We start from the raw sequence: 23731 nt of genomic DNA, 5'->3' as shown, positions 1-23731 counted from the left end.
TGACGAATAGCAAATGAACAAGGGAGACCTTAGCTATAGGGATCAACGTTTCGGCGACGGTACTTGTCTTGAGTTGACGAAGACAATTGTTCCACCGAAACGTTGGTTCCAGACTGAGGCTACCCATGTTCGTGCACTGATGATTATATATATAAAAAAAGATGGAACCTCTGTTCTGGAATATGGGACTCATGAGGCAGCTCACTTGCACCTGTGTAGCAACACTGGTATATTGCGAACTGTAAAAAAAACGCGTTTGTTTCCCATGTGAAGTTCAGAATTGATGTCGCGCTACCTAAAGTAAAAACTTGTTTGCCCACCTTCTCAAAGAGAAATGTGGCCTTTTTTGTAGTAATCAACCTTTTCCTGCCAGAAAACATTGCAAGAAGACAGAGATGGGCGATCAGCCAGTCACAAATAGCTCCGCCTACAAAAGAAAGGCGATCGCTTAGAAATTGCTCTGCTGATTAGGTAAGTGAGCCTGATATGCCAGCTTCTGCGTGATACGCGACAATTCCATTGCCGCTTTTTTGGCACATGTTCATACTATGATAATAATGCTTCAATAAGAATTCAATTGTGAGAACAGCGCATGTACTGTCTACTTCTTTGCCTTCACGTTGAGGCGCCACCGAAACCAGCGCTGAGTGAACAGCACTTACCGGCTTGACGTCTCGGTGCAGGAAACCGACTTCGTGGATGCTCTGTATGGCTCGCAGTATCTGCAGTCCCAGCCGCAGCGTGGTGCTGAGCGAGAATGCGCCCCGTGGCTGCGACCGGCGCAGCTCGGCCAGGTTTTTGCCCTGCAGCTGCATGACCACGTAGTTGAAGCGGTCGTTGCGGCCGCACCCGATGAAGCGGCACACGTGCTCGCGACCTGAAACGCGCAAGGAGAGCAACGCAATGAGACGGCATGTTCTATAGTGATGAATGAGCGTAGATTGAAGCGACTTGGCTTCTTTTCAGGGCAGCTAACACCATGAAAAAAGGCGGCATCAGGAGGCATTGGCGTGAAGAAAACGCTACTTAATAAATGAGCTTTACAAACCGGCACGGACTGAGCGGCAAAACAAACTAATTCAGCACTATACATAATGAACTTGCCCGTGCCACCTGCAGTCAGCGGCTGGCTGGTTAACTTTTCCCTGATCGGACGCACACCTCACGCACACGCGCTTGCAGCGATGCCTCACAGCAATCACCCCCCTTGATCCTGGCTGGCGCTAAGACTTGCTTAAGCCAGGGCGCGCAGAACATCGCGTGACGAGTCTGGCACCATCATCAATGCAGAATGGTCACGAGGCGGCGGCGGCGGCTACTGATTCACAATTCCGATCAGACCTTCAAGGCACCTCGGTGATCCCGACAAGTTGTAATCTCCGTTTCCTTTTGTTGTGACTATAAATGGCTTGCCGCTAGGATTTTGAGTTATTACTTCCGTCGGCAGCTCCCCCGTCTTTCTTTTTTATGAATTCACTCCCGAGAACAAAAATGTTGATAATAGTGATAAGCGGTTGCTGCAACCAACATATAACTCATGTCCACGCCGCTAAACAAATCCGGGATACACTTTACAGTCTAGAACGTTTGGTGAAGGAGCCCTTGATCTACTCACACGACCGGAAATCAATGAGCTGAAGTAACCTGCCCTGTGCTTTCGCTTAAGAGCTGGTGTGTCTGCGTGGTGACCGCTGTTCTCCTATACAGCAGAATCATCCGGAACAGCCTGCGCTTGTATTTGTCTTTCTCCCTTGTAGGCCAAATAAATGATGTTATGGCTCATACTAGCTCGGACAGAAATGTCTGCAAATTTGCGATAGCAAATCCTCGAGTCGAATATAAATATCCGCACACTACCAATATAAAATGAGCCCCTAGCCCCCACTCATCTGTCGTCCCATCGTTCAAGCTGCGGATGTGTCAAATTTTTGAAGGCACGCCAATTGTCTCTGTAGATAAGTCTAAACGAAGAAGACAAATAATAGTTTATCTCTAGGAAACATCCTCCCGAAAAATCCTACGCCTCTGCCGGGGAAGTTTACCCGTGCTGAAGCACGCCTTGCTGATTTACAAGGAATTTCTTTTCTTGTAGGATACTCCCTATGGACAACTCAGTACGTTGCCGTAATCTTCCAAAAATCCTTAGACTCTGGTGAAGTACCAACTAAATGGAAAACAGCCAAAGTCCTGCCTTTGTATAAATCAGGTGATAAACAACTTCCCTTCAATTACAGGCTGATATCTCTCACACTCTAGTCGTGCAAAATGTTGGAGAACATTATTCACAAACACATAATCGAATTTCTTGACTCTAATGACGTTCTAACGTCTGCTCAGCATTGTTTCCGTCGTGGGTATAGCACTGCAACGTAATTAGTCGATTTTGTTAATGATGTCTCTTCTAACATAGACGTAGGTAAATAAGCGGATGTCATCTTTATTGACTTCTCTAAAGCTTTTGATTCTGTGATTCATTCTAAACTGCCGGTAAAAATAAAAGCCATATTCAATAATCCTCGTCTTGTTTCTTGGATACCCAGTTTTCTTCATTGTCGCTCTCAATATGTTTCTTTTAACTCAGTGCAATCAACTCCTGTTGACGTCACATCAGGCGTTCCTCAGGGATCCGTATTAGGCCCTCTATTATTTCTCATAAATATTAATGATTTTGCCTCGTAGTACCTCAACTAAAATCAGACTTTATGTGGATGACTGTGTATTATACGAATCTATTAACTCTATTCATGACCATCATCGTCTTGCACAATCCCTTATGTATTTCTGCACTTGGTGTAAAACGTAGCAAATGAACATCAACTGTAGTAAAACAGTCGTGATGTCATTTTCGAATAGACAGAGCCCCCTCTCATTTCATTATTCTCTGGATGGCATCCACTTAAAGAGTGTTTCAATATAAATACTTAGGAGTCATTCTAATAGAACTTCTTTCTTGGTCTAAACACATCGAATAAATAAACGGGAAAACCCTAAAAAAATTAGGTTATTAGGCTCCGCGACCACACGCCTGCGATGCATGGTCACGGAGACAGCAGTGACACCAGCCCGCCGCGCCATGATGCGCCTCCAGGCCTGGCAATCAGCCACTTGCCGCTCCTGTCCAGAGAACCAGCTGCTGGATCAGCATCATGTACTCTGGGGCTGCTCGCCGAGCACCGGAGAAGAGCGATAGCCACCCCGCCCCCTACTCTGAGGCCTCAGGATTTGGACGCCTGGCGCCTTCCCATTGGTCCCCCCGAGAGACGGCGCCTCATATTCCTGTCATTACTTCAATTTCTACAACAGTGAAAAACGATGAATAATATTTGAACTAACCTCCTCCTTTATGCCTCCCCCCGCCCTGATGGATCCACTTCCTGGAGGCGGAAACTTCTTATGATTATTTTAATAAACGTTCTAACAACAACACTTCTACGAAACTAAACTAGTTGGGCAAAAACATATGGGCAGAGGCAGAAAAGCAAGCTGTCCTACAGTTTATATGTTTCTTTGCCTCTGTCAAAGTGATATTATGGAAGTTTCTTACAGAAGAAGTAAGTTGCTGAGACATTTTGCGTCCTGATTACTTTCGATAGTTGCTCTGATAACGTTCATACGAAAACCGAAATTGGCCACAACGTGGAAGGAGATAACACAAATCACCCGAAATAAAACACAAGCACAAAATTTAAACAGTCTTTACACCGGCCAAGTGTTTCTGGTAATAATCGGCTTCCTTCAGCCCAGTTCTCCAGTGTGTTACAACACTATAAACAAAATGAGGCTAGGACAAAAAATACAGATAGTGGCATCGTTAGGCTCTGAAAATCTAATATGGGCTCCAACATCAAAATAGGTATTTATGGACCCAGTAAAGGTGTAACTAAAATGTTTCTAGACCCACAGTTCCTCCTCATGTGTTAAATAGGCACGACAAGGACGTTAGGGAAAAAATAGGCATTTCGCTTAAAGCTTCAGTCTCTAATTATAATTCTTCTTCTTCTTACTGGGGTTTTACGTGCCAAAACCAGTTCTGATTATGAGGCACGCCGTAGTGGAGAGCTCCGGATTAATTTTGACCAGCTGGGGTTCTTTAACGTGCACTACAACGCAAGCACACGGGCGTTTTTGCATTTCGCCTCCATCGAAATGCGGCCGCCGCGGCCGGGATTCGATCCCGCGATCTCGTGCCTGTAATTATAATTAAGGCAAAGCATACGACAACCTTGTAACTTCTTGAGCACTGCAACCTCCATCTTGAGGACCTGCTTGGCTTGCTTTGCGGATTCGAGCTTGAGTGCCACCAGTTCTTTCGACACCAAGTCCAGGCCCTCGTAGATCTCACCGAAACCACCGCCACCGATCTTCTTCACCTGCGTGAATAAATTGCTCGTTTTTAACGTTAAGCAATAATTAACGTATGGCTCCATATATAGAGGCGTTTTTCCTGCGCATGGAAAGCTCATCGCAAGGCAGTATATATGTCAGCAAGGGAACGCGGCCACCACTGTCGGCAGTGGAGCCTTGTGCACAGCAGGAGAGCGCCCTTGTGGCCGATACACACAACCTAACGCGGTGAACAGAATGCTTTGCATTCCGTGTACCTTATGCATGGCAGGGAACATTTGCATTATTATTATTACGAATAAACGTTTGACTGATTGATTCTTATTATTAACTAAGGTGTCTTCACCTTTTCATGTATGCCTCATAGGACCCCTTGACCAGAATTCTGCAACGGACATTCACAAGAAATTGACATGATCCACGGACATTTGCCTACTTTCCGAGCAGTACTGGAATCCATTTCATGACCTATTTCCAGAAATGTCCTTTTTGTATGACATGTGGTGGACCGTTGGTGTATGACATGTGTGCTCTTTATTCTTGTTTGTTGGCATGCATGTGCCAGCCTTGTGAACGGTGCCGTGTGCTTGGCGTCCAGACTTCCCGAAATCTCAACCAATGTATTTTTTATTTCATATGTTATGCTTTGTTATGGTAAGCTATGTTGTGTTATGTTGTGTTACGCGATGTTTATATTATGTATGTTATTTATTGTAAACGGCAATTGTACAGAATGTGCAGTTCTTATTCCTGTTGGTTTATGTATATATACCTGCGATGTGTGTTCTACCATTTCTCACGTGCGCCACTACCAAGACCACTAGGGTGTTCCTGGGCACGTTAATCAATCAATCAGTTAATCATTCATCAATCAATCATTTATTTATCGTTCCCAGAAACAACCATGAGGTCTAAGTGCTGGCGCACGCATACATAAAAAAAGCAGGAGGGGAATATAAGTAAAACAAAACAATGAAAATAACAATCTTGAAAAGAAGATCGAGTGTACATACAACAAGGTGCAAAATGAATACATATGAAAAAAGAGGCGAAGGGCAGTTGAAGAATATGTGAAGCTATGACACAACACTGCAAGGCTCGGAACAGAACAATGACACCGAGTTGTGAAAAATATCAAGGTCATGAAAGTGGGCGTTATAAAGACTCTGTATTCTGTGGACGGTTGAGTGTTGGTGATTAGACGCAGGAACATGGAAAGGTCGATGTTCTCTGGTGACCTTGCGCGGAATACGAAACATGATACAACTTAGGAGTTCGGGGCACACGACGATACCGTGAAGGAGTTTCAAAAGAAACAGGTCAGCACCATTATGTCGGCAATGAGTGAGTGAAATTTCGGAAATGGCAATAATCCACTAGTGCTAGAACAAGGTTCAGCGTCCGTGCTAGCAAAGCGGTGATGATATATGCTTACAAATTTTTTATGGACCCGATCTATAATGTCACTGTTGGATCTAGAGATGCCGTTCCAGACGACCGACGCGTATTCGAGTTGAGGAAGACAGATTGTTGTGTACCACTTGCGGAACGGCGTAGGAGAATTGAATTCTCTCGATAATCTGCTGTGGTGTGTGGAGTGCGCGACACGGTGCGGTGGATTGAGACTGTGATATGCGTGGTGCGTGACGCGGTGCGGTGGTTGGAGACAAGAAGCAGACGACATGTAGTGCGCGCGCCGAGGCGAATTTCGTGCTGGATTGAAAGACGACAACGTTGAAGAACTGCACGTGAACACGCGGCGCAAGAAGAAAAATAACAAAAGAAAGACATCCAATCGCAAGAGAACACGCAGCTTCAAGTGGCCAATGAGAAAACGACGAATCGGCCAGAGCGGCAGAAAAGCGAGCCGCGCTGGTAGAAGAGGGGGAGAGTTCCAGACGCGGCACTAGGAGAAGGTCGGCCACCGGACCGGGGGTTGAAGATGGGCCGTCGGGTTCCGGACCCGAGCCACCAGGACTTCACCCGACCGGGGCCTCCTGCCAACCCGTTCCTGGGAGTCGCCGCCCTGTCCGATCGTCCACTGCTGCCCGAGGCCGGCGAGCTTCAGCGCCCGTGGGCACAACGTGAGCAGTCGGGCTACGGGCCCGAGTTCCACGCCCAGCTGCCTGGCCAGAACGCCGCCGCCGTCTGCCCGTGTCGCCAAGCCACCTGCCTTCTCTCTCCAAGCCAGAGTTGCTGCGCTCTGGTAGCCGGTCCAACACAGCGACTTTTGGTGAGACCGACACCGCTTCTCTCGTCGCCTCGTCTCCGTTTCGCCGCGTCGAGACTGTAGTGCGCATTCACACCCGTTGCCTGCCCGAACTTGCCTGGTATTAACGCCATCCTAGCCCTAAGTGTGTTTCCTGCCGTAATGTCTTTTTGAGTGCTTATTTTATGTTTTTTTTCCTCGTTCTTGTTTTATTAAATGTTTGTGTGCGTTTTCCAACAAACGGCTTTGTCCTCAATTGGGTTCGTCTGAATCGTCTGAACCTTTAAAGAAAAAGAACCTGTCATCACATCTGCAAACAGAACCAAGAGTGCGCATACCCCGCATCGCAACGCGTTTAGTGTGAGCTAAAAAGTGTAAGGTTGTATCAAAAAGTACACCCACATCTTTGATCTCACGGACCCTACACAATGGTACAGAATCTAGCGAATAAGAAAAAGAAATGCTTGCTGTGTTGCGGGTGAAAGTCATGACTTTGGTCTTAACAGCATTCAAGGTTAGGTTATTATCTATGCACCATTTAGAAATGAAAGCAGGTCAGACTGCGGGATGCGATAGTCAGCAACAGTGTGAATTGCCTTAAAATTTTTGTCATCGGCATATAGAAGGAATGAAGAATGCCGAATATTATTATTATTATTATTATTATTATTATTATTATTATTATTATTATTATTATTATTATTATTATTATTATTATTATTATTAAATTATTGGAAGACGCCTGTCAACTCCGGAACGTCTTCTACTTCTTCCTAGGCGCGATCTGATGTGCTCCAATCCACTGCTGAACAACAGACTACCATTTGCCCGTCTACTTTCGCTTGCTCCGTTGGAAAAACTCTAAGACTAAACAAAAAATAAGCAAGAGACCGGCCTAAGTTGGAGCCCTGAAGGCTTCGATGTTATCGATAGCTCAACGGCTGCAACGACCTAAGGCTATTTTTATTTCTAAGTTGAGTCCGGAAACAACCTCTTCCGACATGACGAAGCGCTTAAAGGCCCGGAATATTTCTCCCCTCTCCTGCTGGCGACTTAGTTTAAAATATCAATTACTCAAGCAACCACCAAGGTAATCTGAAAATAAAGGGTAAGCGGAATGCAGCAATAATGAAACACAGACCACTGTGGGGCCACAATAAGTATGAGCTAGGTGGTGCGTGAAAGCTGAAAAGGAGTAATGGTGCCAGCGCTAACATTCGCAAATGCCATTATATGCTTAAAGTGGGATATATTGTCAGGGTTGGAAGTTAACCAAAGATCAGTAGGCCGGTTGGCTTTGGGAGCCCACGGTAATACCACAAATGAGGCAGTGCAGGGTGACATGGGTTGGGCCTCTTTTGAAGTCAGAGAAGCACAGAGCAAAATTAGTTTTGAAGAAAGGCTCAGGAACATGGATGAAAATAAATGAGCGGCTAAAGTGCACAAGTATCTCTGCATGAAATGTGTGGACACAGAATGGAGGAAGAGGTCAAGGAAGTTGACAACCAAGTACAGGATAATCGAAACTGCAAATAGACAACCAGGAGTCATTAGAAAGAAAGTGAGAGAAATAGAGACCGTGAATTGGATGCAAAGAATGGAAACAAAAAGGACAATGGAGATTTACAAGAATCAGAAGAAAGAAATTAGAAGGGAAAATCTGTACGATAACACAAAGGGCAGTGCCTTGCTATTTGAGGCTCGAGCCGGTTGCCTAAGGACGAAAACATATCGGAACAAATATTCGGAACTAGATGAGACATGTGTATGCTGCAGTAAAGATCCAGAAACCACTCAGCACATCCTGATGGAATGCGACGGGATCCACCCAGCGAGAACCGTAGGTAACGTGCAACTCCCAGAAGCGCTTGGGTTCAAAGTGGAAGGAAACATAAACAGATCAGCCGTAGAGATCAGCAAGAGACGATTAGAGTAGTGGTGGAAAAAAAGCAGGGAAAAGATGGATACGACCTGATCTCTTAAAATCATAGGCTGCGGCACAAGGTAAACTTTTGAAAAGGAAAAATAATAATGAGAGGTACACAAAAATGCTAGATAAAGCACATGTATAGTATACCTGAGTAAATCAAGCAGGCTAGGTGACTATTTGTCGCCGCCCCGTTTCAAAGGGGATGCCAACAAATCATCGCCATCTTCACCGCAGCAGCGGCGGCGCCGGCCGTGCGGGAAAAAAAACAGAAAGCTCACCTTCGCGCATCCGCGGCTGCACGGTAATGAGGAAGGAAGTAAACGTTTCTTGTGGATTGAATGGATTCCAATTGCGCTACGTACGTATGCGCAGGCTGCCTCTGAAACCCCGATGCGTTCAAGGCGTCCGTCGTACTCTCCAGTATAGTAATCAACTCCGCTTAACACAGGGCTCGGTATAATTTGTGTGCGCGCGTGTGTTGTGCATGCGTGTGCGTGCTTGCGCGCATTCGCGTTTCGACTCTTTATGTACTCACACAAAGCTTTGCTGTATATAGATTCCAACTCGTTGGATCTGGTAAATTATTTTTGTATTTACGCTGCGCTTTGTTGTATGTGCACTCTTCTTTTCACAATTGCTCTTTTTATTCATTGCGTGTTCTAACTTATACTTCCGTGCAATTTTTAGCTTTCTGTGTTTTTATTTTGTCCATGCGTCAGCACTCCGACCTTAGGGTTGTTCCTGAGCAGGGTAAGTAAATGAGTGCTTGAATAAATGATTGATTCTTATTATTATCAGTAGTAGTAGTAGCAGTAGTAGTAGTAGTAGTAGTAGTAGTAGTAGTAGTAGTAGTAGTAGTAGTAGTAGTAGTAGTAGTAGTAGCAGTAGTAGTAGTAGTAGCAGTAGTAGTAGTAGTAGCAGTAGTAGTAGTAGTAGTAGTAGTATTTATTCTTGTATATGACTTTTTAGGAGAACGGTGAATTGGGCTAGTCGGCATTGAAGAATAATTACGACTTCTACTTTTCGTACATCCTTACATATAAGTGTATGTAAAGAGCTGTTGGCTCCTCCTCTGCTCCGACGTGCGACAAAAAGAGGAACAGTCTGGGAAGAACAAAGCCATAGCAAATGCAAAGGCACCCAAGAACGAATTCCCATGAGTAGTTCACAAGACGTGACACAAAAAGCTACATGTTCACAATTCAAGTTTACAAGCTAGAACACAAGCCCAATGCAGCCTGCGTGGAAAGAAGAGCTTAAAATAGAAGGGAAACACAGACACCACCAGAATATGCCATACACCATAATATAAGAACATACAATGAACATACGACGTGATAACGGGTATATGTATCCGTAACGCGTGCAGATGACGGGTAGTAGGCCGGTGTTTAGCATCGGAGAACGACTAGTACCTTATTATAAATATACGATTCAATGTCTAAGTGCAATAAACAAGCATGGAGTAATGGGGGAATTGGAACAGATTCATGATTTACTGCGCAAGAAGAACAGACAGGAAGAAGTCGGGACGGCGTGAGCGCTGCATGAGCGGAAATAATTAGTGATAATGACGACAATGTGAGCATCCCCTTTGAAACGCGGTGGCGGCACTAGCCAGCTCCTTTTTGGTGTACCTGTACTTTCTATATAAAAAAATAAAATAAAAACGCTTTGTTTAGTTAATATTCGGCTACACAGTCAACGGAGTAAATTTCCTTCAAGAAAATGTAGTCTACACTCCTAACCACAACTTTGCTGTTTTCCGCGGCTGTATTTCCTATCAGGACGATTGCAATGTTCTATGAGAGCTCATCGAAGCCTTCAAATGTTGGATGTAAATAATTGTTTTTCAAACCAAGAATGAATTCAATTACGATTTACCAGCGAATGTGTGCAGTTAAAGCATCTGCTTTCATTTGTTTCAAGTAGCGCGTCTTCAAACTTTGCTATCGCTGTCAGTGCTTCGCTCGTCGAGCGAAAATGCGACATTTTTTTTTATTCAAGCAGATCTTTTTAAGAATCGCCTGAAGTATATATACCGCAGTTCTCCCTGCTTAGGTGGATTATCTAAAGAGGTGGACATAGCTTGCACTACAAATCACAGAGTAATGTTGTTTACTTTAGGTTAGCTAATTAATTTTTGTAATTATTCTTTTTAGGGCACTATCATTTCTATTTACTGACCATTCAGGGAGGTTTGACATAATATAGTTCAGCGGCAACCCGCTAGGCGGAGAGAAGTAATTAAAGGGGAAAAATGCGACATCCACACAATCGTAGCAATTGCTACAAAGGAAAACCATACGGTTTCCTCGAAAGAAAAGCCTCGCAGTTGAAGAAAAATTTGTCCTGGTCCGGGACTCGAACTCGGGACCACCGCTTTTCCAGGACTGCCGCTCGGGGCAGCCGCTCGCAGCCGTTTGACGCCACACTGGTAATAAAACGCTTCTGCTGTTTGTGCCACTGACCACTTTCCACCGCTCTTTGACGACATGTCCCGGCTGAAGGAGGTCTTCGCTGGTCATAGTGATCCTGTAGCTGGACAGGTTGTTGTTGTCGTCCTCCTCTTCGTCGCACGACGCAGTGCCGCCGCCATTATAACTGTACCTGCAGATAAAAAAAAGAAAAAAAAAAGGTCAGGGCCACCACAGAGCCATCGTATGACACTGGAGAAATAAGAAGTGTACTCATCAGATTCAAATAATCAACACTGAACGCTACTTTTGCTTACTATGGGCATAAAAAATGTAGAGTAATAAGCTCACCGTATCTAGCGAATAAGCTTGAATGGAGCAATAATACCACTGCACACTGATAACATCGCGATTTTAACTACGGAACATTGAAATAAAAATTAAATTCTGAAATTGGATCCATTCTATTCCTTTTTAAGGCACAAATGACAACAACATTTCGGCAGTGCTCACTCACTGTGACTAATTGTTTTCGACGTGTTAAACTTTTTTTTTAGGATAACAAGTATTACAGCGTAAGTGAGGCTGATCATTGCTATACAAGGAAGTTGCTATGACAGACTAAGTAAACATTTAAAACGGGAAAGCCAGAGTACTGTTTTAAGTGACAACGGGCCATGTTTAGAGAAATCCGTGCAATTCCCATCCCTACGATGCTAATTGAAGCGTTGTGCTTAATGTGCGCGTCCGTGTTAGCTTGATATAACTTTTTAGAGTTTTTCGTATGAAACGCTATGAAGCGCCAGACTCGACAGTATCGGTGACGTCACAGTTCTTGGTATATGAGAGCAAGGTAATCGGCCTTTACATGGCAAAAGTGAACTCTACAGCAGTGACTGCGACTGATTTATTTGGATGAGATTTGAAACCTTGGCAACCATTGTGCCGCCATCTTCTCCACAAGCAACAGCTCGTTCAATGATCAAAGGATGACGACATCAGGTTTTCCGGCAAAATTTTCCGGCAATAAAGCGCATATTTAATCAGTCAATATAGAAACAAACAGCTAGCGAACGGCACATTCTGCACTTTTTGCAAATAAACACGGATCAGTCAACGAATTCAACCGAATACTATTACAAAACACATTCATGACATGCTAATGGTAGTACAGAGATACTATGTCACTTTCAGTAAACGTTACTAATGCTTTCATAGCTGATCGCCGTAGTGAGGCGTTATCCCATGGTGAAAGCAACTTTTCTATGCTGACAGGACCATCATTATAATCTTCAGAGCACATCTTTGCTGTTTAAACTTAGGTGAGCCAGATCTGCTAGCGTTGATGGCGAACGGCACGCGCGTCGTACGGCGTTAACTCAGCGACCATTCTTATGACGACACTGCCCAGTCCGCTCCGAATGGTACACGTGAAAGCATCCGGCATTCCCTCCCTCAGTTGCGGGCGACAGGCGACTCGGTGTGGCAACAGAACACGCAGGGAACGGGCGGAGACAGCAGGCAGGTTGTGTAAGCAGTGGGTCTCCGCCAAGCCGGTGCAGGGCTGCACGTTTGACAGCCCCGAGTGCCGTTCATTCCCCGGAGACTCGTGGGCTGCCGAGGTCAAGTCGGACACTCCGTTTACGGACCGAAGACTGACGGTGAATTTAATGCGAATGTGCCGTACGTATAAACGGCAACTGATCCAGCCTCACTTAGCTAAATAGTAAGACATTGCAGATTATATGAATTGTCTTTCTTCACTAAAGCAGGATAAGTGCAAGCCAATATGTGTGTGTTGCTAAAGAAACTGGTGCAAAACCAGACCAGGGATGCGAAAGCTTGCTGTTAAATGCTGTGATTACAGCCACCCGCGGAATGATTTGCCGCATGGCTTGTTACAGGGACATTGCAACATGTGCTAGGTTAAACTATGATATGGTAGAAAGCACGCATGAAATAACTAACACGCAACTCTTGTCGAGCACGTGCGGCATTTTAGAACAACCTGCTAAAGTAAATTAGTGGCGATTGAACCTTCAGGGGCTTCTAGCGGCATCTCGCTGTTTTACTGCTCGACAAAGAACTCTGATCACTTAATGGCCAAGCGTTAGACCGCGTCAGGAATGCAGATGTTCCTGGTCAGGCCCTCACACATCTTCAATCTAGGCACGCGTACTCGTGCGTCAGGAATTCGTACAGGAGCGCCTATTCCCATGCATCGTGGATGAAGTTCCCGAGTCAGGAATGAGATTGTTCAGCGTATTGGGTTCGCCAAATGAATCGGCACTTGATCGTCTGTAAAACCCATTGTTCCTCTCTATTCTTAAGATTGCATTGAGTCTTAACGTAGCTCTGAGTCGGGAGCTCGTGACGACAGTTGATTGAGGCACGGAATTTGATATGAGGGAACTGAATGTTATTGAGCAAAATGATAATTATCAAGATACAAAAGAAAGAAACACACGAATGAATAGGCAGACAATTGTTCTGCCATATTTGTTGGAGAGACTGATATGAAGTTCACTGCTTTTAGCATCTTTCACCTATCCTGGCATTAAAGGGCACGGAAGTCTTTATGGCTGTTGCGGAAGTGCTAACCTAATGTTCTTACAACAGCTGTTGAAACAGAGCGAGAGTTACCGCTGGCTAGAATCAATGGTATAATGTTTTTTTTTGTTGTAAGTAGTTGATACCTATGGCAATGGAGCTGCACTGCCGTGGAGCAGTGGTAAACAGTTATTAAAAAATTGACTCGACATCCCAGCTCTGCTAAAGCGGACGTCCAGCGATGCTGCTGAAAACCACCACTACAACTGCTGAGGGGGGTGTACAATGCTTTGTTGCTCATTTCCGGCGCATTATTCAGACACAGGAGAACGTGGACGTGCGGACTTCCGCTGTGTTGGAATTCCACGGCAATGCGACCAGCGGCGGCGTGCTGGCGCTGGTCGCATTGCCGTTTCTGCTCCCTTTGCTGCTACTCGTATTCACGCTAACTATGCATTGACTACCCATAGCGGTGCTGCAACAACAATGAAATCAGTTGCTAGGCTGCTTCTTTTAGATTTAAAAGGCTAGTGAAGTCACTCCCCACGTCGCAAGCTGCCGTCACCACGGCAGCTTGCGCAAAAGTAATGTTTACCGGGAAACGTATGCTAAACGTAATATGCGTTCCGGAACGTATACAACGGGAAACGTACCATGCTTCGCATTGTTAGCCGGAGTGTCTTATCACAAGTTATATGGTCCGGATGCTCGTTTTGTGCTTGTTCTTTATTGAAACGAATGCTCTGCTGTATGTTGTATGCGTGATACCAAAGAATGTATGTACTTCTCGCTTCAATCGCTGAAGGTTTCCTAGGTGAACTTGTCTGTGGCGCGAAATGCATTTTGTGAAAAGGGGACAGAAGAGAAGAGACAGTGAAGCGCCAAACTACCAACTGTTTAATGACAGCGTCAGAGCATACAGAAACAAAGTTAACTTTGTGGATCCATCACAAAGTGATGGATCCATCACAATGTGATGGATCCATCACATTGTATTCTGCAGAAATGTGCTTTCTTGACAAAATGTTATCATGACCATGTAGTTCCATGTCATACCTTGGCTCTCTGCGCACGCGCGGAAGTTAACTTTGTTTCTGTATGCTCTGACGCTGTCATTAAACAGTTGGTAGTTTGGCGCTTCACTGTCTCTTCTCTTCTGTCCCCTTTTCACAAAATGCATTTCGCGCCACAGACAAGTTCACCTAGGAAATATCAGCACCAACTTGCCCAAGAAGAAGTTCTTTCGCTGAAGGTTTTTTTTTTCAGTGAGGACGACGCGGCGAGAAATTCCGACCAACTAGAGGCTAGCAGCTTCGCTGTAAAATTGTGGCTATCTGTTGCAGCCATCATGCTTCAAAGAGCTTTCGGAACCATAGACACACTGGAGTCTTCCTTTTCTTCCAGCTTGTGGCGATAAACAATATCTTAAAGTAACTCTTAAGCCCTTCCGATTCCCCACCATGTCTCTTGCTCGCAATGAGCAGCAGCATTATGGCATGCACACTTGTTGTACGGAATGCGTTTTCCGCAGGGCAAGACAGCACCGGTAATCACAGCCGAGGTGGAGATATATGGCTCGTCGTGGGGTCATCGGCTGAGGCAGACCGCAGAGAAGACGGCATCGTCCGTGTCGCTTCTTTGTCTGTCGGCTGCCTCGGCTGACGACCAAGTTCGGGCATGTGGCCGGAATCGCGTAAAACGGCCGCTGCGACCTGTCGCCTCTCGTGGGGATGGCCCGAGACAAAAGGAGGCGCTTTTCCGTGCGAGATTCCGAGCGTTCCTAAAAGCGGGACCGGCGGTTGCTATTTCGGTGCGGCTCTGTACCAGAAGCGGCAAGGGCCGAAATAGACTGCGCGCCGCCCACAGCTACACGGCGCCTGTGCCGGGCACGGAAGCGAGAAAGGGTTACACAACGAGCTGACAACAGAAAACATCCGAGGGGCCTCTTCACGCGCGCATTACCAGCGCGCACGTATCATAGTGGCAGAAAGGAGTTTCCTTGCCCAACTCCGAGGTCTCGAATTGTGCACGTTATGACCCAACCATTAGGACGCATGAGTAACACTCCATTGTGGCGGGAGATGACAGTTTCAGAGTCGTAACTTTGTGGTTGGCTCTAACAGCTTCAGGCTCTTAAACGAAGGCAAAAAGTGTCGATGATTGGGTAGCGCCTTCCAGCAGCTCCAGCTCACACATATCACACAAACGCATGGTCCTGCGTGCTAGTTTTATTCATGTGTTTCCGTCTTTCGCCGTTTCACAGTTAAATAACGCGAGGTTCAGACAAATCCGACTTTGTGGTCGGTCGTGACGGCCTCGTATTTTCGATGCACGTAATTTACAAAACATCGCGACTCTAGATTACGTCAACAAGCAGCGAATGAGTTCAGTTTCGAGTGCGGAATACGGAAATGCTCCCGTAAATGTCACACATCCTCAGATCGATAAAGTGCAAGGCAACCGAAAATAAATACTAGTGCATCTCTTATCTCATGGAAATCATGCAGCATTCCTCAAGTTTTTTTTTCCCAGTGCGGACGCTTTTCTTCCAGCGGAAGCTTGGTCGACTTCGTTCTTGTCCTTTTCCTACCAAACACGACTCTTTTTTAACTAGAGCGTAACGTAAGGATATATTGTCGAAGCGCGTACACCGTATACGTAATTTCACGTCCTCTGTGGCTTACAGCCTGTTTTCAGACATTGTTAATCCCATTAAATAAAGGACACGCTTGTCAGAAGATGGCTAGGTTCACGCGCCTGTATACTGAAAAGGATTTCCGTGCATAGGATTAGGCGACGAGGTCTACTTTTCCGACATACCTGACCAACCGAAATTAGAAAGAGCTAAGAAATTGCTGCTATTTTACTGAAGTAGCTTAGGAGAATAAAACGAGGCTAAAGGGCACGACCTTGAGAGAGTTAACTGGGAAATTTGAACCGATGTCTAAGACATTTTAAGAAAGGGGTGTCTTATTCATTTTCGCTTGCTCTGTGTGCGCTTCCTATCACTATGGCAGCATGACAGCTCACCTGTAGCTGTAGTCGATCCAGAAAAAGTGCACATTGTCCAGAGTGCCAAGCGCGCGTACGCGTACGCGACCCATGGTGGACCTGACCGCTGCGACTGTGCGGCCGGCACCAGGGTTCGCCTCGGAGTGACCACACTCGACGGCGGCCACCGAACCACACCGGCTGGGGCTAATCGGGCCGCAGCCTGCCCACACGTTTCATGGGACGACACTGACGCCGGCACGAAGGTGGGCACGCGATCCTCCTCGCTCGTCGCCGACCTTCGCGTTTTTTTTTTTTTTTTTTTTTATGAGAGCCACCGCTTTCTGAGGTTCGTGCTTCACGGCACGTGTCGTCGAGCAGACGATGTGGGAGGGAGCGAAGTGTGGAGAGGGAAGTCTACGACTTGTATCATGATCACGGGACAAGGAAGGAGAAAGTTAGGCTAGTTGGTGCATATGGCATGCGTGAGACATGGTTCAATAGCTCTAGAAGTACGCGGGACGAGATCGGGCCCAGTGTGCTTCTTGATCTCGTCCCAAGTCTTTTTTTTGCGCTATTTAATTATGTATCAAGTCTGCGTATCACGGCGCTCACTTTATAGTTAGTACAACTTATAATAGCCTACACTTCTTCAACTCAGATTAGCAGGTTGAAGCTATTGTAGCGCAAATAAAACGAACACACTGTTAACAAGAATGGACATCACGGACGCTACATATTCAGACTAACGTATTTGTGGAAGCGGGACATATGTAGTGAAATTGCGATTTACACAATTTTAGGTTGGTCTTGTGGCCCAACTATTAAATCCTTTGATCGCTTGCACCATGTGCAACTTTCTCGTGCTGGCCTGACTTACTGATGCCTGGATCCGCATACTTGGTATCAGGTTCTACGATGACCACGAACTCTCTGTTGAGTTATCTGATAGCGCCACAGCGATCGTTATCGGCAATTTCAGACACTCCTCATAAAGTCGTCGCTCACGTCACACATAAGTTGAGTGCCGCTAAAGTAGCGTACGCTAGGAAACCCACACTGGGAAGAAAACTCTGCATTATGTGCCCAAATAGGAAAGAGACGACACACAATAACGACTCGGCGTGCACAGTGAAGTAAACGCTATTTCTCGAGGCAGGTAAGGCCTTTGCATTCGCTTGCGTACGCTGTTTTAAATTGGATCGATCGGCTGGCGTCCTTACGTAGATAAGCACGTGAATATGAGCCTAGTGTTCTGTCCTGTTTAGTCTTCGCGCTATGCGAATGCTCATGCGCACATTTCTCAGGAAACTATCTACAAGACGGTGCGGACCTCTCGAGGTAATCTGTCCTAGTGGACTACGTGCTTCAACGTGCTGAAAAAACGATTCAGCGGTGGTGAAGATTCAATTGATATGTAATATATTGACCAACCAGGTTCATCATGACAATAAGTGCGCTGCAGGATGAATGTCTTTGCAGCAATCTCCAACTGGACTTGCGTCAGCCGACTCCATTTTTATGCCGGCAAATTCCTAATTTTGTTACAACATTCGGCCTCCACACATTTCATTTCATCCTGCTGCTATATCAGAACGACGATCATCAGCGGCACACATTTCATCAACCTATAGTATTCATTTCACCCTTTTTATTTCTACATCCTGCAGAAGCGAGTGAAAGAGAGCAAGTTGGAAACTGTGCATTCCTGAGCAGCGGACAAACTGACCACGACAACAGAACGCGTTTATGCGATCCTCTTTTTGTGCGCCGCTCGAAAATTTACATACTGCTCTGCCAACTTCACGTATCTCCTGGTAGGTGCAGATAATAATCGTTCTTTAGTGAAAATGGCCCTGTAAAATTGTACAGGGCTCTTTTTCTGGGCTTTCTGAGATACAGTTTGCCCGTACTGACCAACACCTGCAGGACAAATCTTCGTGCTCTACAGGCTATTCAAGCTCGGGTTCTTAAAGTTTGCCTTGGTTTACCCGTCGCGGTGGCTCAGTCAACTAAGGCGTTGCGCTGCTGAGCACGAGATCGTGGGATCGAATGCCGGCCGGGGTGGCCGCACTTCGATGAAGGCCAAATGCAAGAACGCCCGTGTGCTTGCGTTGTAGTGCACTTTAAAGAACCCCAGGTGGTCAAAATTAATGCGGAGCCCTCCACTACGGCGTGCCTCATAATCAGAACTGGTTTTGGCACGTAAAACTCCAGAAAGAAGAAGAAGAGTTTGCCTTGGTTTGCCTAAGTTCGCATAAACCGTGGCGACTATAGCAATTGCTCAAGACCAGCGCATACAAACACACATTGCGGTGGAAGTGCTGAGAGTGCCCATTCGGCACTTTGTCCGCGCCCGTTCTCATCATCTTGTAACACTATATACCGTCACAAAGGCCGCAGGCCTCATTTTGTACTACGATTTCGGATTATTACACCCGCCTTCCATCAGGCTTCACCCCCGCAACTAAGCCATCAATTCTTCCATGGTGTTTGGCTCGTCCTGCAGTGCACCTCATCGTACCAGGAATCAGAAAAAAGTCTGAGCTGTCGTCGCCTGCTCTTAAACAGCTAACGCTGCTCCTTTTGCACGAGAGGTACGCCGCCCACGTACATGTTTATACAGATGAATCGGCAATTCTCCAGTGTTCTTCTGGAGCAGTGGTTTTCCCTGAGAGAGTCACCACCATCAGTTTAAAGACGTGTCACCCAACGACATCGACGGCTGGAGAACTTGCAGCTCTTCGTGCTGCACTTCGTCTCGTCAGCCAAGAACAACCTCGAAGATGGTCCATATTCAGTGACTCGAAGGCAGCACTGCACTCTTTACTATCAGCCCTGCGGCGCGGTCCACATGAACGACTGGTATTCGAGATTAGAGCGCTAATCCATACCTTGGCTGAGCAAGGACACCGCGTGACATTTCAGTGGCTTCCAAGTCACTGCGGCGTCATTGGCAACGAGCACGCCGATAACGCTGCTCGGTCGGCTCTTCAAGGTGACAAAGAAGAGTCGATACCGTTATCAAGGACAGATGCCGCTAGAAAACTTCGAATGCTCATCCGTAATATAACGTTCTCAGGGTGGAACACACGAAGTTTTCAATGCAACCGACTGCACCACCCTTCTCTTCGCCTTCGCATCCCAGCTGGTCTCTGCCCACGCGAAACTACCCTGCTTTATCGAATATGTCTAGGAGTAGTCTTTACGAACTCTTTTGCTTTCCGAATCGAATGGGTCGACGACACCTCACGTGATGACTTAGCGAGGAGACTCTTCAACACCTTCTCTGTGACTGTTCTCGCTGCGATTTACAGAGTCGATCGCTCGCAATCGCGATAGCGCGCTTGGATCAAAGACCTTTAACAGAGGAAACCATTTTGGAATGCCGCCATCACAAGACATCGCAGCGGAGGGCGACGAAAGCTCTGTTGCAGTTTTTAAAGACTACAGAATTGCACAAGCGGCTGTAGCCTGGACTGATGTTTACAGTGCTACAAGTGCTACTGTACTGTGCAGTGATTGTATGCTGTGATAGTGACCGACTGTGATTGTGCATCTGTGCTCCCTTTCTTTTTGTATCTCTACTTTCCTGTCACTCTGCCTCCCCCTGACCTCTCTCCCCAGCGTAGGTTAGCAAACCGGACCTTCCTCCTCTGGTTAAGCTCCCTGCCTTTCCGCTTTTCTTGTGTCGCTCTCTTTCTAGTGAAAATGGCCGCTGTGTTTTTTATCATTATTAACTGCACCTCTCTCCTGATAGGTGCAGCTAATAATGATAAAAAAGAAAGCGGTCATTTTCAGAAAAGAACTACGCCGCACACGTACCCGAGCCGAGTAATGCTTTACACGCGAATCTAAATGTTCGCCGACGCAGTGAAATAGAGCTGCACCAGGCACGGCCTCACTCGCTTCCTTTGTCTCACACGCGCATCTAGGCGCAAGTGAAGCCGAGGAAACATAACCAAAAAAAAAAAGAAAAGAACACTCCACTGTAGACGGCGTGACATACGACCATGCGTCTCGCACGTTCGTCTAATCCGATTCTGCGTTCTTTCCCTTTCTGTGCCCAAGCGTCCCTTTGAACAGCCGGGAGGGGGAAGCGCCAGAGAAGGCGGGTCCCCGACGCGTCACGGAAGCGCGCCCGGCGCTGCACGTCACACGCAGCTGCGTTTGATTCTATTCTGTTTTTCGGTGCTGCCACCCACGTTGTAGCGGAGCCGCCTGTTGTAGCACCTGAAAAATGACCGCAATCGATCGTTGGACCCCGCCGCACGTGATGATCTCACCTGACCGTCTCCACGTGCTTATCTGGTGCGCAGGTGAACGATGCTAGCTGTCGTGCGATCCATTTCTGTGTGTCTAAGGTCGCCTTGCGGGATGTCTGAAAGCGAAGCTTTCTTTGTTACACCCGACGTTTTCATGTCTGCGTTGCGGACGGTCGGTATACCATCGTGTATATATATATATATGTTCATTAAGTCAACGGGTGATTGCTTGCCTCAGAACTTTAAAGAAAGAAAGCATGGTCCTATGACACGATTCTTTACTCGACGTTTCAGCCGGGGATCCGGGCTCTCGCTAAAAGCCGGTACCCCGACCGAAACGTCGAGTAACGCATTTTCTGAAAGGACCGTGATCTCTTTATATTGTCGCGGTGTAACGAAGATAAGAGACGAGGACACGTATAACGAAAACAGCGTTGTCATAGTAGTCGAGCGCAGAGACGTCTTCTAATCTCCGCTAGGCCGACGCAAGCGACCAAGCCCACTAAAGCTCCCATCGTTGTCTTCGTCGTCGACATAGAAGAGACGCGGCATTTGCCTCCCTCGAAAAAGAAGCGTCGTCCCGATGCTAAGGAAGACACTGGAGGGAAGTCCCTGGCACAGTCACTTCCTGACGTACGGTTTCATACGTACTACGTGCACAGCTTCAGGCCGGTGCAATATATATTTTATATATCCCTGTATAGACCCCTGTTGTAGGTCCATTACTTTTTCTAATATACGTTAACGACTTGCCCGATTGTGTGTCATCTTCAGTTCACTTATACGCCGATGACTGTGTACTGTATCGGGAAATTCGTGATGATAAAGACCAGGAAATTCTACAGACTGATCTAAATAACATCGCCGCTTGGTGTAAAAACTGGCACATGGAACTAAACCCCAAGAAGTGCAAGCTGATGACTGTTACAAGACGCGACGTCTGTGTGCCTGCATATATGCTTAACCACGTCCAGCTAGAATATGTTTCATCCTACCGTTATTTAGGTGTAATTATATCATCTGACTTATTCTGGAAATGTCACATCGACTCCATTATCAATAACGCAAATCGTATGTTAGGCTACTTGCGGCGAAACTTTAGCAAATCCCCTTCATCAATGAAACTTTTATTGTATAACACACTAGTTCGATCTAAGCTGGAATACGCTGCTGCCATTTGGGAGGACTCTTACAATGCTACTCTTGTTAATTCTCTTGAAATGGTTCAGAATAATTCCACTCGTTTCATTCACTCAAACTACGATCGTACTTCTAGCATAACTCTTATGAAAAGCAACTTGCGTCTACCATCTTTATAACTGCGCAGAAAGGCTTTTCACTTATGCCTTTTTCATAAAGTATTTCATCATCATATTCTTAGCAATGAGCTCATTCTAGCACCCACTTATCTGTCATCTCGAGTTGATCCCCGTCATCAAGTAAGAGACACTTTTTGTCCCACAAACGGGTTTTTATATTCATTTATTCCCCATACAACGAACGACTGGAACCACCTTCCTGATGCTATCGTGTCAATCGAAGACAGCGCACTTTTTCGCCGAACCTTGTTTGCTTTTTTTCAACTGTGACCATGCACATGGCCACATGCGCTGTATTTGCACAAGCGCTGTCGCGCCGTATTATTTCTTTTGTTCAGTCCATATGTCGCTAGATTTTTATAATTTGAATATCATAGTATTCTTGTTATTTGATTTCTTAATGATTCCGTTCACTGCACATGTCGCTTGCATTATATGAATCCGTAGTTATCATTGTTATTGTTATTCGCATGTACCCCACTCCCCTCTTAATGCCTTGGCGCTTGAGGGTATGTGAAATAAATAAATGAATATATATATATATATATATATATATATATATGAAAGTGTACGTTTATCTAGACCAATTACCGACAGGCGACCCTGATAATGACGAAGATATTTGCAGGATAAAAATGGGTTGGAATGCATACGGCAGGCATCGCCAAATTCTGACTGGGAGCTTACCATTGCCGCTGAAAAGAAAAGTGTACAATCATTGCATTCTACCGGTGCTAACATATGGGACAGAAATTAGCAGGTTAACAAAGAAGCTCGAGAATAGTTAAGGACCGCGCAAAGAGTGATGTAACGAAGCATGTTAGGCGCAACTTTAAGAGATAGGAAGAAAGCCGTGTTGATCTGACAGCAAACCGAGATATCCGATATTCTATAGTTGCCGTTAAGACAAAAAAAAAAAAAGGGGGGGGGGGGGGCTGGGCAGGCATGTCATGCATACGGCACATAACAGGCGGACTACTACAATCACAGATTTGGTGCCAAGGGAAGGGAAGCGCAGTGGGGGACGGCAGAAAATTAGGGGGGGGGGGTGACGAAATCAGGCAATCTCCAGGCGCAACTTGGAATCAGCTAGCACAAGCCAGGGATAAGTGGAGATCGCTGGGAGAAAGCTTCGTCCCGCAGGGGACATAAAAATAGGCTGATGATATATATATATATATATATATATATATATATATATATATATATATATATATATCCAATGAATGTCCAGCTACAGTGTAGCGACGCGCTCCTCTTTTCTGCATAATAAAACAATATATCTCATGACATAAAACCTGTCGGCACTAGCTATATGTCTGAATCACACAGACATGCAATACCACACGATTTTAAACGGTTTCTTTTAAATGTAGCAATAATGCTTGACAACGAGCATTTCTAAAGATGAGTTCGTCACACGATTTGCGAGCAACTGTTTTTCCCATTCCACGTTCCTGTGAGTGATTTCACTTATTTAAACAGAACTTTTAGTGTCAAAATGGAGACCATTGCTTGCGGTAGTCTTCTGTTGACGTTACCAGAAAAATTCTCAACTTTGGACTCCTGGACAATAAAACCCTCGATTTCTCCCCAGTTTTCCTTTTAAAAAGAACGCCCAATTCATATTTCAAGAAGTACAAAACCCTAGAACGGTGGACCCTAAGTATATATGCCATTGGGCCCATTCTTGGTTGATCCCTCAG

The 23731-nt window shown here is 45.8% G+C and overlaps 1 protein-coding gene across 1 annotated transcript in view; it reads right to left on the bottom strand.

Moving 5' to 3' along the window:
- Positions 1–23731, bottom strand: part of LOC119458636 (tau-tubulin kinase homolog Asator-like) — a 168704-nt gene that overhangs the window by 25978 nt on the left and 118995 nt on the right. Inside the window, 3 exon segments of the mRNA XM_037720480.2 lie at positions 663–877; positions 4223–4370; positions 10955–11093. Coding sequence (XP_037576408.1) covers positions 663–877; positions 4223–4370; positions 10955–11093 — 502 coding nt within the window.

The sequence above is a fragment of the Dermacentor silvarum genome, chromosome 7, assembly GCF_013339745.2.
Source record: "Dermacentor silvarum isolate Dsil-2018 chromosome 7, BIME_Dsil_1.4, whole genome shotgun sequence".
Taxonomy (NCBI): Eukaryota; Metazoa; Arthropoda; class Arachnida; order Ixodida; family Ixodidae; genus Dermacentor; species Dermacentor silvarum.
The sequence above is the reverse complement of the archived record's forward strand: the minus strand, read 5'-3'. Positions and strand labels throughout refer to the sequence as shown.